The sequence below is a fragment of the Geotrypetes seraphini genome, chromosome 1 (genome assembly GCF_902459505.1).
Source record: "Geotrypetes seraphini chromosome 1, aGeoSer1.1, whole genome shotgun sequence".
In the NCBI taxonomy this organism is placed as follows: domain Eukaryota; kingdom Metazoa; phylum Chordata; class Amphibia; order Gymnophiona; family Dermophiidae; genus Geotrypetes; species Geotrypetes seraphini.
The window spans coordinates 288,806,963-288,826,493 of NC_047084.1; the positions used below are offsets into that span (position 1 = coordinate 288,806,963).

At 44.1% G+C, this 19,531-nt stretch overlaps 1 protein-coding gene across 1 annotated transcript in view; it reads right to left on the reverse strand.

The window, feature by feature from the left end:
- Positions 1–19,531, reverse strand: part of LOC117367354 (shootin-1-like) — a 77,454-nt gene that overhangs the window by 10,795 nt on the left and 47,128 nt on the right. The window contains exon 12 of the mRNA XM_033959795.1: positions 12,702–12,763. Within this exon, the coding sequence (XP_033815686.1) occupies positions 12,702–12,763 (62 nt within the window). The remainder of the gene's footprint in view (positions 1–12,701; positions 12,764–19,531) is intronic.

The window sequence follows — 19,531 nt, forward strand, 5'->3', positions numbered from 1 at the left end:
TTATGGGCTTTAAATTGTATTACGTGCCTTCTTAATACAACTTAAAAGGTCCTGACTTAGCCTGACTTATCTGATCATGGCAATATTTAAGTTGCCACAAGTTACCTAGTAATGAGATGTAAAACATGCAAATGCATTTAAAGTAGCTCATTACTATATAAAAATCATAACACAACTTGCGGTGTGCTCCCAAGTCATATTATGGCCCTAAAATTACAATAAAATGAGCTCAGCTCTTAGCTGGGGTTATTTTACCACCCGAGAGCATTGGTCCACCAAGTTGCGACCTGCTGTGACTTCCAGGCTATGGTCTCCTTCCTCCATGAGATCTCCCCCTTGATCTGGGCATTCTCCAGATCCATAATTCAAGACTTCCCCACTGAGCAAATCCTTCCATCAAGCCCCTCACCCCCAAAGAATCCTCCCTCACCCTTGCGTGGTACCTAGGATCTCTAGGGTTACCAGACATCCAGATTTACCCGGACATGTCCTCGTTTTAGACGGCATGTCCAGGTATCTGGACGGCTTTTCAAAAACTTGGTCCGGGTTTTCAAAAGCTTCTTCTTTAGGGTCGCGTCAGGAGGATGCCCTCCCGACTGAGAACAGGTTGAGGGGGCAGGAGCTGGAGGTGGGGCAGGGGCATGACGTGGGCGGAATGGGATGGAACTGGGCGGGCCTGGGGTGGGGTTATGGGTCCGGATTTAACTAAAATCGGTAACCCTATCTCTAGTGGTCTAAGGCAAAGGTGCCCACACTTTCTTGGCTTGCGAGCTACTTTTAAAATGATCAAGTCTAAATGATCTACCAACAATAAAATTTTTATAAAACACAAAGCACACTGTACGCAGAGAAGATGTTAATTATCATTCATATTCAGGGGAGTTTTCAAAGAGGTCAAGGCAGATGACTTTACAATATGCAATGTCACCTCAGTAACAACTATACAAAAATAGACAAATATACCCTCTCCCCTTTTACTAAATCACGATAGCAGTTTTTAGCACTGGGAGCTGCGCTGAATGCCTCACAATGCTCTCGACACTCTTAGGCTCCCTGCGCTAAAAACTGCTATCACGGTTTAGTAAAAGGGGGCCATAGTGCAAAATATAGACAGCAGATATAAATTCGGACACATTTTGATCACTAAATTTAAAATAAAATCATTTTTCTTACCTTTGCTGTCTGGTGATTTCATGAGCCTCTGATTGCACTTCCTTCTTCTGACCGTAAATCCAATATTTATTTATTTCTGCCTCTCCTCCAGACCTCATTCCATTCCCCAACCAACATCTCTCTCTGTCCCTCCATGAGTCTAACTTTTTCTTCTTCTCTCCCTGACCCCTCCCCTTTCTTTCTTTCTGTCTGTCTGTCTTTCTCTCTCTCTCTCCCTGCCCCCTTTCTTTCTCTCTCCCTTCTCCCTCCCCTTTCTTTCTTTCTTTTTTTATTTTAACAAGTTTTATTGAATTTTCACAATGGCAAATACAGCACAAAACAGTATACCAGATAGCCAAATCCCCACCCCAAAACATAAACAGTGATATTGGTACTCTTCAGTATAAGGCAATACTATCCAACCCAAAATTTCCCCCTCCCTCTCTTTCATTTTTGTCTCTCCCTGCCCCGTTTCTTTCTTTCTCTCTCTCTCCCTGCCCCCCTTTCTTTCTGTCTGTCTGTCTGTCTTTCTTTCTCTCCCTGCCCCCTTTCTTTCTGTCTGTTTTTCTCTCTCCCTGTCCCCCAAGCCACCATTGCTGATTTCTTCCTGCTTCCCCGACGCCAGGCCAACAAGCCTTCTTTCCCCCCCCCTGTCGGAGAGGAAGTTCTGGGCCAGCCAGGCAGTGAATTGACATTGGGGGGGAAGGCTGTGGGCCCGGCGCTTCCCACACGTGGCCTGGCATCGGGGAAGCATGGAGAACAGAACACAAAGGCAACACAAGTCTATCGTGGAGCCCGGGATGGGCTCCTCAATCGACTCACGTTGCCTTTGTGATCTACTGGTTGATCGCAGTTGATCTTTTGGGCACCTCTGGTCTAGGGGTTCTCTGTGCAGGAGCGCTATATGGCAAAAAGCGCACCTGCCACAAAGGCAGGAGCATTTAACTGCACTGTGCACTATTCTATACAGTAATGTATAAGCACTTAGCATGTAAGCATAAGGGGGATGCTTCTGGAAGTCTCTTTGGCCATTTTTACTATGGAAAAAGAATGCTGAGGAATGAGTGGAAATTTCTTCTGCCCCAACGCATTGCAAGACCCCCCCAGGAAATCACAGTAGGGGGAAGGGGGTTACTCTTACTTGGGAGGGAGGGATCACTAGCTGCCGGTCCAGTGGGAGCATGGGTGAAGGAACAGGCACATGTGACCGCAGTAACAAAAATCTGCCAGTTGGGGAGGGCTGGCCTGGCAGCAGTAGAGGGGAAAGACTCGAATATAAACCGAGACCCAAAAATTGTGGTTTATATTTGGGAATATATAGTATTTATCCTCCTCCATGGAGAAAAATGGTTATTTAACTCTACCTTCTGTTTTCTGTCCAATTACTAATTCCTAATCCACAACAGAACATTGTCTCCTATTCCATGACTCTAATTTTTTCAGGTGTGTCTTGTGAGGAACTTTATCAAAAGCTTTCTGAAAATCTAGATATACTACGTCAACCAGCTCACCTTTATCCACAAATTTATTCACACCTTCAAAGAAATGAAGAAACTGATGAGGTAAGACTTCCCCTTGGCTGAACCCATGCTGACTCTATCCCATTAAACCATGATTGTCTATGTGTACCATAATTTTATTTTTAAAATAGTTTCCATTGTTTTGCTATTTAGATGCCCAGTTATCCAATTTCCTAAGGTCTTCCTGACATTTTTCATTTTAACTGCAAATTTAATCACCTCCCTCATCATTCCTATTTCCAGATCATTTATAGCACCAGTCCCAGTACAGATCCCTGGTGCACTCCATCATTCACTCCAGTGGTGTATCTAGGGTTTGTGACACCCGGGGCCAATCATTTTTTAACCCCTCCATATAAAAAGGGATCAGAGGAGCACCCCTTAGAAGCTGCACCTGGGGCAGGCTGCCCCCCACCCCCCGTACACATAGACACACTTGGTATGCCATTGCCTGAGGAAGTGGATTTTGGTCTCCAATAGTTAGAAAAAAATGTATTATAATTAGTCAAATAAAAAAATTACCTTATTTCCATTTTCTGTTTATAAATGTTTATCAATACAGTTACAATACTACTTTATTCTAAAGCAACAAAAAAAATATTTTTTCTACCTTTTGTCATTTCTGGTTTCTGCTTTCCTCATCTTTTCTTCACGCTCTATTCCATCCAGCATCCGCCCTATTTCTCTGTTCCTTCAATTTTTCTCTTTCTGTCTCCACTCCCTCCCACATGCTCTGGCATCTCTCTCTTCTCCTTTCCTTTCCTTCTTCCCACCCCAACTCACCCCATGGTCTGGTATCTGCTTCCCTTCCCCTATGCCCTTGGATCTCTCTCCTCTTTTGTTCATCCATCTCTCCCTCTCCTTCCATGTTCTGGCATCTCCTTTCCTTCCCTCTGTTCCTTCCCGATGGTCTAGCATCTTAGTCTCCTTCCTTTCTCTCACCCCATGCCCTGGCATCTCTTCCTCTGCTTCCCTTCCATATCTACCTCTCCCTCTCCCTCCATTCTCTGGCATCTCCTTTTCCTCCCTCATTTCCTTCCCCGTGGTCTGGCATTTCTCTTTCCTCTCCTTTCCCTGGTCTTTCTTCCCCCTCCCTCTCCCCAATTGGGTGCAACATTTCTCTCTCCTTCCCCTCCCTACCTCACTTTGTCACCCCCAGTCAGCAGCACAACTTTCAGAACTTCCTGCCCTTGCTGGCATTGGGCCTTCCTCTCTGCTGGGTCCCACCTACTTCCTGTTTCCGCAAAGGTCCGCAAAGGTCCTAGCAGCGGTACCTAGCAGTAGAGAGGAAGGCATGACACCAGCAGAGCAGTGAATTCTGAATGCTGTTGCTATCGTAAGAAGTTCCCTAGGTCGGATCATAATGCCAGCCCTTGCTCAGAGTACTCTCTTATGGGCTGCACCCGGGGCGGGCCTCCCCCCGCCTCCTCCCCCTTGGTACATCACTGAAAAAGTGGCCATTTAACCATAGTCTCTGTTTTCTACCCATTAACCAGCAACTAATCCACAACAGAATACTGCGCGCTACCCCATGGCTTTTTAATTTTCTTATTGATGTCTTCAAAAAATGAAGCAAATTGGTAAGGCAAGACTTCCTTTTCAAATCCACGTTGACTGACCCATGTGTTCAGTTATTTTATTCTTTATAATAGTTTTCATTATTTTGCCTGGCACTGGTGTTGTGTTGTGTCATGTTAATCAGGTTTTCTATTCCGCCTTTACCTATTCAGTTCAAGGTCAGATTACATTACAAGAGTTTGGGTCTGTTACCCAGGAAGTTGCAATGGACAGTTTGGCACGAACATCAATAGAGTTGCAAGTACAGGTAGATTAGTACAACGATTAATACAGTTAGGTCATAGCTTCAAATACATAATTAAAAGTACAAATAGGTCATCGTTAACTCATTTTTATGTCCCAGGAGTTGCATTAGACATTTTAGAATTGGGCTTTTGCAATTAACATTTCAGTTACTTCAGGGTTGGCTCCCTGTTTTGGTACAGAAATGCTTTAAAAAATTTTCTGAATCTAAAATAGTGGTCACAAGATCGCAGTGTAAGTGGTAGTTGGTTCCAGCATTCTGATAATTGATATTGCATGGATAAGGTAATTTCCTTGATAAGGTTGTTTCCTTGATTACCCCTGGCACCCCTTTTAAAAATCAGATTTATATTGCTAGCCTCCAATGTTCAGCTACTATGGATGATTTTAATGACAGCTTATTAAAAGCAGAATTGCAATTTCATGTTTGAGCTCTTTCAGTACCCTGCAGTCCAGGTGATTTACTACTTTTTTAAGTTGTCAATTTGGCTCAAAACACTTTCCATTTTCACTAAGATTTCTTTCACCACCTTTCTGGTACAGGTATTCACTTCAGTAAATACCATAACAAATAATTAATTCAGTCTCTCTGCTAAACCCTTTTTACTCCTTGATGATCTAACAGTCCCGCAGATTCCCTCACAGGCTTTCTGCTACTGATATACCTACTGATATACCTAAAAATGTTATTACTGTAATAAAATATATAGTACCATAACATAGTAAATGAGAGCAGAAAAAGACCCAATTGGCCCATCCAGTCTGCCCAACCATACACGTTCTATAGAGCTAAGAAATATGATCATGTTTCACCTCTCCTGGCTACCCGTTGAACATAGAATTAGTTACAAAATCCTACTTTTAACTTTTACAACACGTTCAAACAATCAACCACAGTTCATTGATAAACTCTTAATTCTTTACAGTCCTTCTAAATTGCTTCATTCAATGTCACAGAATCTCCTTGTTGTACCATCACTAAAATCAATCAACACATTGAGATCTAACAATTTTGCTGTCATTGCACCTTCTCTTTGGAATTCGCTGCCTAATCATTTACACATCGAATCCGTATTAAATCAATTTAAATCAAAATTAAAAATATTCTTGTTCCAGGATGCTTTTGGACAATAAGGGGTTAATAAATAAAAAAAAAAAACATCTAAAAAGTATCCTAAATAGCTACTTGGATGATCAAAAAGCCTGATCGTCCAAGTACCCATAACCAAAGATGGTTTTTAGACGTATCTAAAAACAGCTTAGGCCTTTCCCCTGCCTCTAGATGCACAGAGAGAAAAGAGGTGTGTTTAGAGGAGGGGAAAGGGCGGGCAGTGGGCGGGAGGTAGGCCGACCTACACCTAGGTGTACAACAGGTATAACCAAAACATTTACAGGTTGCCTAGTTGGCACTTAGACCTTTTTGACTTAGACGTAGTCAAACCAGGTCTAAGTGCAGAAAAAGGGGCTGCTGAGCTGATAGTCACTGGCTCCATCAGTTCAGCGGCCCGGCAACCTACCCACCGCAACCATCGCGGCAGGAGAGATACCTCATCTCCCCTACCGCGATGCCATAACTCCTTTACCCGAACTGCCGCAACCTGCGGCAGGAAAGTTGCCCTATCTCTCCTGCCGTGGGTCGCGACAGTTCCGGTAGAGGAGTGATGGCATCGTGGTAGGGGAGATGAGACATCTCTCCTGCCGCAATCAATCACCCCCCCTTGCAATTAACATCGGGCCAGGAGAGAGCCCAAGCTCTCCTGGCCCCGGCGACCCCCGACTTGAATGGGCCAGGAGAGAGCCCATGCTCTCCTGGCCCCGGCGACCCCCGACTCGAGTGGGTCAGGAGAGAGCCCAGGCTCTCCTGGCCCTGGCGACCCCCCCGACTGGATTGGGCCAGGAGGGAGGCCAAGCCCCCCTGGCCCCAGAGACCCCCTACCCCTCACTACAATATGGGCAAGAGGGATCCCAGGCCCTCCTGCCCTCGATGCAACCCCCCTCCCCCCAACGACCGCCCCCCCAGAACCCCGATCGCCCCCCCAGCCGACCCGCGACCCCCCCGGCCAACTCCATGACCCCCCCACCCCCACCCCCTTCCCTTTTTTAAAGTTGGCTGGACAGACGGGTGCCAAACCCGTCAGTCCGGCAGGCAGCCGACACCAGAATGGGGCCGGATTGGCCCAGCCGTCCCAAAGCCCCGCCCACATGTGGGGCCTAAGGCGCTTGGGCCAATCAGAATAGGTTAGGCCCATGTGCCTAAGGCCCCGCCCTCAGGAGGCTGGGGGTCGGCTGGGGGGGCAATCGGGGTTCTGGGGGGGCGGTCGTTGGGGGGAGGGGGGTTGCATCGAGGGCAGGAGGGCCTGGGATCCCTCCTGCCCATATTGTAATGAGGGGTAGGGGGTCTCTGGGGCCAGGGGGGCTTGGCCTCCCTCCTGGCCCAATCCAGTCGGGGGGTCGCCGGGGCCAGGAGAGCTTGGGCTCTCTCCTGACCCACTCGAGTCGGGGGTCGCCGGGGCCAGGAGAGCATGGGCTCTCTCCTGGCCCATTCAAGTCGGGGGTCGCCGGGGCCAGGAGAGCTTGGGCTCTCTCCTGGCCCGATGTTAATTGCAAGGGGGGGGGTGATTGATTGCGGCAGGAGAGATGTCTCATCTCCCCTACCACGATGCTATCACTCCTCTACCGGAACTGACGCGACCTGCGGCAGGAGAGATAGGGCAACTTTCCTGCCGCAGGTCGCGGCAGTTCGGGTAGAGGAGTTATGGCATCGCGGTAGGGGAGATGAGGTATCTCTCCTGCCGCAATGGTTGCGGTGGGTAGGTTGCCGGGCCGCTGAACTGATGGCGCCAGTGACTATCAGCTCAGCAGCCCCTTTTTCTGCACTTAGACCTGGTTTGACTACGTCTAAGTCAAAAAGGTCTAAGTGCCAACTAGGCAACCTGTAAATGTTTTGGTTATACCTGTTGTACGCCTAGGTGTAGGTCGGCCTACCTCCCGCCCACTGCCCGCCCTTTCCCCTCCTCTAAACACACCTCTTTTCTCTCTGTGCATCTAGAGGCAGGGGAAAGGCCTAAGCTGTTTTTAGATACGTCTAAAAACCATCTTTGGTTATGGGTACTTGGACGATCAGGCTTTTTGATCATCGGGGGGGGGGGGGGGGGGTCGCCAGGACCAGGAGAACTTGGGCTCTCTCCTGGACCACTCGAGTCGGGGGTCGCCAGGGCCAGGAGAGCCTGGGGTCTCTCCTGGCCCACTCGAGTTGGAGGTCACCGGGGCCAGGAGAGCCAGGGCTCTCTCCTGGCCCACTCGAGTCGGGGGTCACCGCGGGCCAGGAGAGCCTGGGCTCTCTCCTGGCCCGTTGTATTGGAGGGGGAGTCGCCGGGGCCAGGAGAGCTTGGGCTCCCTCCTGGCCATATTGAGTCGGGGGGGCACGATCACCGGGGCAAGAGGGCTTGGGCTCCATCTTGCCCCAATGTTGTCGGGGGGGGGGGGAGGTTGGCAGTTCGACATGGCAGGAGGGCTTGGGCACCCTCCTGCCTGGATCGTTGTGGGTGAGAGGGGATTCTGTAACCGGTGTTGTTTTTGACAGACACCGGTTACAGAATCCAGCTTTTAGGCGAAGGCCTGGCTCCTCATTCGCCTAAAAGCCCTACTGTTGGATGTTTGGGGTTTAGGCGTTTTTTTGTTTCGTTATGGCTAAAAAGTGTAGACGTCATGTGGGTGTACTTTTAGACGTAGTGGTGATTGGGCGTTTAGGCAGAGGAAGGCCACAATCAAAGGTTTGGTTATGGACACTTTCCCTGCTTCTGCTTTGAACGTTTAAGGACTTAGGCCAAAAAGGGACTTAGATGGTTTTTTTTGATTATGCCCCTCCACCTGTCCTTTTAAGGACCAAAACTAAGCTTTACAGCTTTTTACCCTCACCTATTGTTTTTTCCCCTTTCAATGTGCTCTTCAAAGATTGTAGTTCTAGCCCTTTTTTCCCATTTGTGTGAAGTAAGTTCATATGTTTTGTTATGTATTTTATTAACCTACCCTGGTCTTGTTTAATACTTCAAATTTTAATTTGTTTTTATGGAATTTTTTACATTGTACACCGCCTAGAAATTTGATTAAGTGGTATAAAAATTTTTTTAATAAACTTGAAATTTGAAATTAATGATTTAATTTAAATTGTCCTTTTTCTTAGATATTTCTGGGTCAGAAACCCAAAGATCTGCCCGGTATTGTGCTTAGGTTCTACTGGAGTTTCAGTCAAAACTCACTCCATCCCATCTAAACCATCCCAGACATCGAAGCCCTCCCCGTCCCATCCCCAACTGAATGGCCATAGGACACAGACCGTGCAAGTTTGCTCAGTACTGACCTTAGTTAACACAAGAACATAAGAATAGCTTTACTGGGTCAAATCAATAATCAATCAAGCCCAGTAGCCTGTTCTCACGGTGGCCAATCCAGGTCACTAGTATCTGGCCAAAACCCGGAAGAGTAGCAACATTCCATGCAAACTACAAACGCTTCAAAATACAGCCATTAGATTAATCGTCAGATTGAAAAAAAGCGATAATATTATACCTTATTTATGCGAATTACACTGGCTTCCTAAAGAAGGGTAATACTTTATAAATTCTATTGTATTCTATTTAAAATAAGGTTTGGAGAAACTTCTGGTTATATGCCACATTTTGTTAAATTTTCTAATAACCCATCTTTGAACCTAAGAAATAATGATACTTTTTGGAATCCAGTTATTAGGAATATTAGATACAATAGAACTTTTAACTTCACATGAGCATATCAAGCAGCAAAACTGTAGAAAACATTACCAACTAATATTAACCAGCAAACTAATTTTAAATGTTTCAAAAAAGACCTATAGGCCTATCTTTTTCAAGAATTTGTTATGAAGTGATTCCTAAATATTGTAATACTTGTTTTTAATTTGTATCACCATAATTACTCATGTAAACCGTTGTGAACTTCATAGAAGTATTGGCAGTATATAAAAAGATTGTATTGTATTGCACTATAAGTTTTTGATTCATTAGCAAGTTTCTCTTCATATTCTCTTTAAGCCTTCTTTAGTAACATAGAAACACAGAAACATAGAAAGATTACGGCAGAAAAGGGCTACAGCCCATCAAGTCTGCCCACTCTACTGACCCACCCCCTTAAGTCTATATCCTAGTGACCCTATTCCTTATCTTCATCCTTGTAGGGATCCCACCTAGGTATCCCATTTATTCTTAAAGTCTGGGACGCTGCTGGCCTCGATCACCTGCACTGGAAGCTTGTTCCAATGATCTATCACTCTTTCCGTGAAGAAGTACTTCCTGCATCACCATGAAATTTCCCTCCCCTGAATTTGAGCGGATGCCCTCTTGTAGCTGAGGGTCCTTTGAGAAAAAAAAATCATCTTCCACCTCGACACGTCCCATGATGTACTTAAATGTCTCAATCATGTCTCCCCTCTCCCTACGTTCTTCGAGAGTGTAGAGCTGCAATTTGTTCAGTCTTTCTTCGTATGAGAGACCCGTGAGCTCCGAGTAGTGCTTTGCATCTAATTTACCATTGCTTGTGTTTCTTCTTGTTTTTTGTGTGTGTGGGGGGGGGGATCATTCAACTCTTTCACTTCACCCTGTTAACTATGCTAGCTATCGTTTACTCTTCTTTCCACCTTTTTTTATATGTGGAATACAACTGGTCTGGGCTTCCAAGATGGTATTTTTAAACAATGCCAGTGCCTGAATTAAAGTCTTAAACCTTGTGGCTGCTCCTTTTAGCTTATTTTTAAACATTTCCCTCATTTTATCATAGTTGCTCTTTCAAAAATTAAATGTAGATATAGTAGATTTCCTTAGTGACTTCCCTCCAGTTATTAAGTTACATTTTACTGGTTCCCAGAGGACCCATCACCTTTACCTCGCAAACTATGCCCTGCATTTCACTAAGGACTGTGCATCTAAAATAGCTCTCCTTTTTGTCTGTTCCTGGACCAGTTGCTTCAAAAAGCAGTCATTTATTATGTCTAGGAATTTTACCTTCCTAGCAGTCCGTGATGTGACATGTATCCAGTTAATACTGAGGTAATTGATGGACAGACAGGACTCAAAAGCAAGCTAAGTGTTTGGTTTCAGTTATTCTTTGATGCTGGCTTTGGAAGATAAGTCTAAACTCTGATGCTATGAAGTAGCAGTTTGGAGACCTTAAAAGAACATGTTTCTAACCGGGAGTTTTTTGGGATGGCCATATGAAGCCTAATTGAGGCCTTTTTTTCTCCCATTTTTTTTGTGTCTCCAAGAAAGCTGTGTAAGTTAGAGCATTAGCAGAGTTTTTTGCCTAGCCCTCCAGATTATTTGTGGATAAATTATTGAATTTAAGTGATATTAAAACATTATCCATCCTCTAGGTTTGTTTGTAATTGAAGTCAACCATTATTATACTGTTGCCAAATTTACCAGCATTCCTAATTTCTGATAACATTCCTTCATCAGTCTATTCATTCCGGCTGGTGGACCATAGTATAGCCATAACAGCATATTCTTTCCCTTCATACAAAGAATTTCACTCTATAAGGACTCCATATTGCTATCTGTACTGTATAATTTGTATTCTGTTAACAGTGTCCCATTTATTATCCACCTTTCACCTAGGCGTACTATATGGCTCCAGAAAAAAGAGGATGGATTGAGACATCCAAGTTTTACTTCCATTGCTTTCAGTTGAAGGAAAGCCCAGATGTCTCAATCTGTCCTCCTTTTTCTGGACTATATACTAGGGAGATTCAAATTACCCAATGGTGATAAACTAACAGCTCTATCACTGATCACCTTAAATAGATAATAATAAATATAATATATATAATAAAATTACACTATCAAGCTGGCTTCAAAAAGTGATATTAAGTGAACGCTGACTCACAACATGAACTCTAGTGATTTTTCACAGAGCCAGTTGCAAATGAGACTATCATAGCATGTTCACTGTCTCTGCCATCTGCTTCCCATTACACCTAAAATCTCTACATAGATAAGAAGATTGTTACTTATCTGTATAGCATGGCGGCAAAAATTCAGCTCTGCAACTGCTCCGAGTACATTCTTAAATTCTAAACTGCTGTCATACTCTCTCTGACCCCCTTCTTTTTTCTGGAGTCATATGATAACCCTACTTTCACCAGGTCTTTGAGATGCCAGTTATATCTATCTATTCATTTAGTGCTATATTGTATACTCCAACTCTACTGTCTTATTTTTAGGCCTCTGGCATTTGTTTACACACACTTCAAATTTTGGTTTTTCCTTGCACCTACAAGGATAATTTGTAATCTGTACTCTGTTCGCCCCTTAAACACTATTGTCTTTCTTTCACCTTTGTTGAAACCTCTCTATTAGGATTCCCTAAAAGCACAGTTGTAATAGTATCCTTTAAGGATACCTTGCTCCAAACCATACACTCTTGAGCATCTCTCAGCTTTCCCACTTGTTCTAGTTTAATAACTAGTCTAGCTCCTATTTAAATGATGGTGCCAGCAGTCTGGTTCCATCCTGGTTAAGGTGGAGTCCCTCTTTCTCAGAATGGTGCCCAGTTCCTAACAAATCTAAATCCCTCATCCCCACACCATTGTCTCAACCACGCATTGAGACTTCAGAGCCCTGCCTACAAATTGAGTCCTGCAAGTGGAACAGAAAACATTTCTGAAAATCCCACTTTGGGGGATCTCGATTTTATCTTTCTATCTAAGAGCCTAGATTGTGCATCCAGAACCTCTCTCCCAAATTTTCCTGTCATTGGAATACAAATCCAAAATAGAAAATGTAACATGGTTGAAAATGTATTTTGGCCAAGTTAAGTTCTGCTTAAAGTGGAATCATTACAATTGTCTGGTTCTCTTGCAAGGCAGTCAGGGATGCAAACATGCTGCAAAGGTATTGTGATTTTTACTGGTCTGCAAGGAAATAGAAAGACAATGATACTTGGTATTTTTAGAGTGCTACATATATGCCCAGTATCGATCAATGGGGATAGCTGATTAGATATCAAGTCCCTGCCCAAAATATTTTAATTTAAGTGGGTACCCAAGGCAACAGAAGATAATGGTTTGCCCACAGTCAGTTCAGTGTGCATGTGATCACTACATGTACAAATCACCTTTCCATTTCACAGTGCATAATCTCTTACAAATTTACTAAAACTCTTTAATTAGGGACTCACCATTCCCCTGCTCGGGTTTCATTTCTCTCCTTCCTCTTCTTTGCTTGATCAATGAAAGTGGACTGGAAGGAAAAATGTAATATTTATTTTCTTTGATTGTATGCAGTATTTGCTGACCTTTTTCTTGTACTAGGACTAGGGGGCATGCGATGAAGCTACTAAGCAGTAGATTTAAAACAAACCAGAGAAAATATTTCTTCACACAACGTGTAAGTAAACTCTGGAATTCGTTGCCAGAGAATGTGGTGATATCAGTTAGCTTAGTGGGGTTTAAAAAAGGTTTGGCTAATTTCCTAAAAGAGACATCCATAGGCCATTATTGAAATGGCTTGAGGAAATCCATTGCTTATTCCTAGGATAAGCAGCATAAAATCTGTATTACTACTTGGGAACTAGCTAGGTACTTGGGACCTGGGTTGGCCCCTATTGGAAACAGGATACTGGGCTTGACGGACCTTCGGTCTGTCCCAGAACTGCAATTCTTATGTTCTTATGTTTATTTCATTAATACTTATATTTTATAATATTATAAATTCACACAGTGCTACACAACAAATGAAAGAGAAACAAAAACTCCAAAACAAGAAACACAACACATGAAAGCTAGAGCAATAAAGGCAGAAAACCAAGATGTAAACGCATGGCAGAAGTGTCAGCCCAGCCTTACATTGCTAGCTGCCAGCATTTTCGGTTGGCCTAACCAATGTCAGCAAAGGCCTATGGGAAATTATATTAATCATATCTGAGCTTGGTGATATCAGTGTAGACAGGCCTTAGAATGCCTAAATTACATCTGAATTATCAGTGCTTAAGAGTAACAAAAGACCTTGGCACAGCCCTGAGGTTCAACAGATGTGCTAAGGTCCAGTGCTTAAGATAAAGACAATGACCCCAGCTGCATGTTCTGGCACAGATAGTTAGGGCTAGATTCACTAAGCTTACCAATCGTGTCCCGACCAGTTTATGAGCATTCCCTGACCCCGACCCGATTCACTAACCTTCTGGCTGATCAATCTCCTACCCGATCTGATCCGCCCATGCAAATGAAGGAAAATGGCATGCATAAGTAGGAAAAACAAGAAGGAAGAACCAACAGAGTCTGCAGTGAAGAGTACAAAGACAAAATAAGGAAAACTGTACATCATGCATAAGTAGGAAGGCAGAGATTCGCTAAACAGAAGAAGGAACACTGCTTAGGCTTGCCGATCCAAAATGAAGTGACTGCTGAGGACCAACGCATACTGTCCCTGCTGACTCTCCTGCTCTCTGCCATCCTGAAATCCCAGTTTGTCCCTGCCGACTCTCCTGCTTTCTGCAAAGAGTTCGAGCCCGTGGTTTTAATCCATGGGTTAAAAGTGTGTTCTGTTCCATATAATCTGGCTGCACCTAGGCCAAATTGAAATGATTCCTTATTAATGTCCACTCGTAGGGCCAGCTAAACTGCAGCCACCGCTCCCCCTTTGACCTCGCTTGTGCTAAGAGCTAGCGCATGTGCAAATCATGTCTACAACCAACAAGGATGATCTGCGCATACGTCTCGATCGCTCTACAGTGATCCGTGGGTTCGCTGTAGGGCGTGTGTCCGATCACATCATTTGCATTGCTGAAACTGTTGTGAATCGGTCGCTCAGCAAGACTCGGCCACGGATTGCCCAACAGCGGTAAGTTTAGTGAATCTAATAATAATAATAATTTTATTCTTATATACCGCCATACCGAAAAAGTTCTAGGCGGTTCACAACAAGGTGAGCTAATACATGGGATACAGATAAAATACAAATTAGAATAATTGACTTAAAAAACAGATAAAGACAGAAAGCATCTCTTATAATAAAACCCTAAGTGGTGCATGCGCACTCCTATCTGCGTGTTCCGTATGTCTGTGACAGGCAGGAGAGCGCATGCACGCTTACAAGGGCTCACACTCGAGCGCTGTAGCTGACTCAGGAGCCATACCTGTTCAATTTATTATGAGCAGCGGCAGCTCCATAGGTACTGGAGGGGGAGGGACATACTGCTTCTCCTGCACATACCGGCAGAAACCTCCCTCCAGCGTTGGCAGCCGCAGCACGCTAAACAGGCTGCTTCGCGGCTTTCTCCTGCCATTGAGTCCCTCTGCCGCGTCACTTATGACGTCATCAGTGACGCGACAGAGGGACTCAACGGCAGGAGAAAGCCGCGAAGCAGCCTGTTTAGCATGCTGCAGCTGCCAACGCTGGAGGGAGGTTTGTTATTAAGGTCATCTTGCTGGGAGGGTCGCATGGGAGGGAGAGATAGCAGAGTCAGCGGGGGTTGGGCTGAGAGGGGAGAGAAGAGATCTGCCTCGGGTGCTTCAGGCCTGGCTTCTTCGGGCAGCAGCAGCATTCACTGCTGTTGCTGGCTTCAGGCCTTCCTCTCTGGCGGGTCCTGCCTACTTCCTGTTTTCATGAATGTTTTCCGTTAATGTAACGGGCTAAAACACTAGTTTACAATATAATGCAGAAAATACCGGCATGGCAGGGAAAGAAGTAATACATAGAACAGATAAAATACATCAAGGTGAATATAAGGAACTTGATTGAGAAAATGAAGCAGAATGCATTATGATACCAGCCTATCAAAGAGTTGAGTCTTTAACAATTTTCTAAAATCAAGATAGGAAGAGACCTCTAACATAATTTTTCCAAGCCATACATTCAATTTAGTGGCATGAAATGAGAGGGTTCTCTCAAGGAACTTCTTATAATGACAGGATTTTATGGAGGGATATGAAAACAAGTGCACTCTACTTCTGGTCTTTTTAGCGTGACTCAAAGAAAAATGAGGCCTTAGTGTCCATCAAGAGCCATTGTCAAAGAGAGATTCTGAGAACTCCAGTCTATGAGAGACAGTTTCTCTTCTTTTCTCTTCACACACCTTATTTACCATTGTTTCAAACAGTTTACAGAAAGATAAGTACTTAACCACAATAGATTCTATTTTGTAGAATAAGATTCCAACCTATAAAGCCTCCTCTCTTCCTCCGCCCTCCCCGCTCTCTTTTTCTCTGGACCCTCTGGCTTCCTCCTCCCTTGATGAATTCTCTCTTTCTGCCCATTCACACCTGTACACCCATCATTCAGACGGAAGACAGACACACATTCATGCAGGTAAACTGTCCTTTCTCACACACAACAACTTGAAAAACTGAAGGTGGACAAAGCGATGGGACCAGACGGGATCCATCCCAGGATACTAAGGGAGCTCAGAGAGGTTCTGGCGAGTCCTATTAAAGACTTGTTCAACAAATCTCTGGAGACGGGAGTGATTCCTGGGGATTGGAGGAGAGCGGATGCGGTCCCTATTCATAAAAGTGGTCACAGGGATGAAGCAGGAAACTACAGGCAGGTGAGCCTCACTTCAGTTGTTGGAAAAATAATGGAAGTTTTGCTGAAAGAAAGGATTGTGTACTTCCTTGAATCTAATGGGTTACAGGATCCGAGGCAAAATGGCTTTACAAAAGGTAAATCGTGCCAAACGAACCTGATTGAATTTTTTGATTGGGTGACCAGAGAGTTGGATCGAGGACAAATGCTAGATGTAATTTACTTGGATTTCAGCAAAGCCTTTGATACAGTTCCTCATAGGAGGCTGTTGAACAAACTTGAAGGGCTGAAGTTAGGACCCAAAGTGGTGAACTGGGTCAGAAACTGGCTGTCGGACAGACGTCAAAGGGTGGTGGTTAATGGAAGTCATTCGAAGGAAGGAAAGGTGAGTAGTGGAGTCCCTCAGGGATCAGTGCTGGTTCCAATCCTGTTCAATATGTTTGTGAGTGACATTGCTGAAGGGATAGAAGGAAAAGTGTACCTTTTTGCAGATGATACCAAGATTTGTAACAGAGTAGACACCGAAGAGGGAGTGGAAAAGATGAAAGAGGATCTGCAAAAGTTAGAGGAATGCTCTAATGTCTGGCAACTAAAATTCAATGCAAAGAAATGCAGAGTAATGCATTTGGGGATTAATAATAGGAAGGAACCGTATATGCTGGGAGGAGAGAAGCTGATATGCACGGACGGGGAGAGGGACCTTGGGGTGATAGTGTCCGAAGATCTAAAGGTGAAAAAACAGTGTGACAAGGCAGTGGCTGCTGCCAGAAGGATGCTGGGCTGTATAAAGAGAGGCGTAGTCAGTAGAAGGAAGAAGGTGTTGATGCCCCTGTACAGGTCATTGGTAAGGCCCCACTTGGAATATTGTGTTCAATTTTGGAGACCGTATCTGGCGAAGGACGTAAGAAGACTTGAGGCGGTCCAGAGGAGGGCGACGAAAATGATAGGAGGCTTGCGCCAGAAGACGTATGAGGAGAGACTGGAAGCCCTGAATATGTATACCCTGGAGGAAAGGAGAGACAGGGGAGATATGATTCAGACGTTCAAATACTTGAAGGGTATTAACGTAGAACAAAATCTTTTTCAGAGAAAGGAAAATGGTAAAACCAGAGGACATAATTTGAGGTTGAGGGGTGGTAGATTCAAGAACAATGTTAGGAAATTCTACTTTACGGAGAGGGTGGTGGATGCCTGGAATGCGCTCCCAAGAGAGGTGGTGGAGAGTAAAACTGTGACTGAGTTCAAAGAAGCGTGGGATGAACACAAAGAGTCTAGAATCAAAAAATAAGATTAAATATTGAACTAAGGCCAGTACTGGGCAGACTTGAACGGTTTGTGTCTGTATTTGGCCGTTTGGTGGAGGATGGGCTGGGGAGGGCTTCAATGGCTGGGAGGGTATAGATGGGCTGGAGTAAGTCTTAACAGAGATTTCGGCAGTTGGAACCCAAGCACAGTACCGGGTAAAGCTTTGGATTCTTGCCCAGAAATAGCTAAGAAAAAAAAATTTAAATTGAATCAGGTTGGGCAGACTGGATGGACCATTCGGGTCTTTATCTGCCATCATCTACTATGTTACTATGTTACAGAAGCAGTCTCTAAATCTACTCTGTATTTGTAAAGCCTATTTCTATCTCTATATTAGAATATTTTTCTGTATTTTAGTATCAAGCATATTTTGATGTATCTTTCTTATAAGCATTGCATCTCTGTTATTTTAAGCCTGTTCTTTAAGCAACCACTCTTGGCTATCTTGGTCATTAATTTCACTTCCTGTTGAACCTTCTAAGAGGGCACTGAACCCAGGACCTCTGGCGGATTATAGGGCCGCTACCTTATATACTGAGGGCTTGTCTGCTGCACACACACCCTAAAACCTTACATTTTGGGGACTTGTCTATTGTGTGCTCTCAACTTTACATTTTGGGGGCTCTGTCTGGGTCCCTCCCAGAGGCTTTCAAGCTACAGTAGTTAAGTAGAATTTAATTTTTCTCATATGCCCTGTGTACTAGGTATGACTATATGTTGCATAGACAAGGTGAGAGATGGTATCCTTGTGTAGTTTTGATTAAAGATTGGTTAGGGCAGGGGTGTCAAAGTCCCTCTTTAAGGGCCGCAATCCAGTCGAGTTTTCAGGATTTCCCCAATGAATATGCATGAGATCTATTGGCATACAATGAAAGCAGTGCATGCAAATATATCTCATGCATATTCATTGGGGAAATCCTGAAAACCCGACTGGATTGTGGCCCTCGAGGAGGGACTTTGACACCCCTGGGTTAGAGAGAGATAGGAATGGAAATTTTGGTTTTAGACTGGATGACTCAATTTAGTGGACAGTTTCTATGCACTAGATGTGTTTAGGCAGAGTAACACGTGTGAAAAAGTTCCAGTAATGTATGTGTGGGTTTTAGAGATTTTCCTTGTCAAAAGGCTCTGTGTTAATCATTTATTTTTACCTGTGCCCGATGGCCTGTGGTTTGCATTTTATGATTTGCTGTTATAGGCTTGTCAGAGTGTGTTACATGTCAGAAAATGTGGTTTAATATTTGAACTGCTCTGAAGAGAATGCTAGAGACTCCAAGTGTTTTGGATGTGGTACTAACTCCCTCTTTTACTAAGGTACGCTAATCAAATTGGCGCGTGCTAAAAGCTAACGTGTCTATAGACTAACAGGCACACGTTAGCGCTTAGCGCACACTAAATCGATTCGCGTGTGCTAATAGGTTAGCACATCTTAGTAAAAGAAGGCCCAAGTTAAACAGTCACTCAATTAAGACATTTGCACTCAGTAGCAGACTATGGGCACTTTTTGTAACTTTGTGCTTTTAATTCTATTTCCTGCCAGTTTCTGTCTTGGTGCAAGCACCAGTATATGTTGGGCCGTAACTGACAGTTGGCAACCTTGCTCTTATAACAACTTTTTTATATTTTTTTCTTGCTACTCTTCTACCTGGTTCAGGTAGTAACCTTTGTATTCAAAGTGAGGGCATAAGTGCAGTCTTTACACTGACGACTCTTGCCTAAAACGCTTTACCTCCATTTTTCTACTAAAGTTTCCCTCCTCCATAAGTGGGAGCATTTCGACATCAAAGGCTACACACTTTAACAGGGTCATTTATAAGGCCATATAAATATATGAGCAAGGCCCAAGCACCAAGGCAGACTTCTGCAGCTTCAAATACAGATGCTTTTGATTTTAAAGAACTCACAGCTATTGTAAAGAAATATTTTGAGAGAAAAGGAGGTGCATGGTGAGACATCACCTTCAGTATTGTGCTCAATTCTGATCGCCATATCTCAACAAAGATATAGTGGAATTTGAAAGGATTCAAAGAAGAGCGACCAAGATAATAAAGGGGATGGAACTCCTCTCATAAGAGAAAAGACTAGAGGTTAAGGCTCTTCAGCTTGGAAAAGAGACATCTGAGGGGAAACATGATTAAAGTCTACAAAATCCTGGAATGCATTGCCAGAGGATGTGGTAAG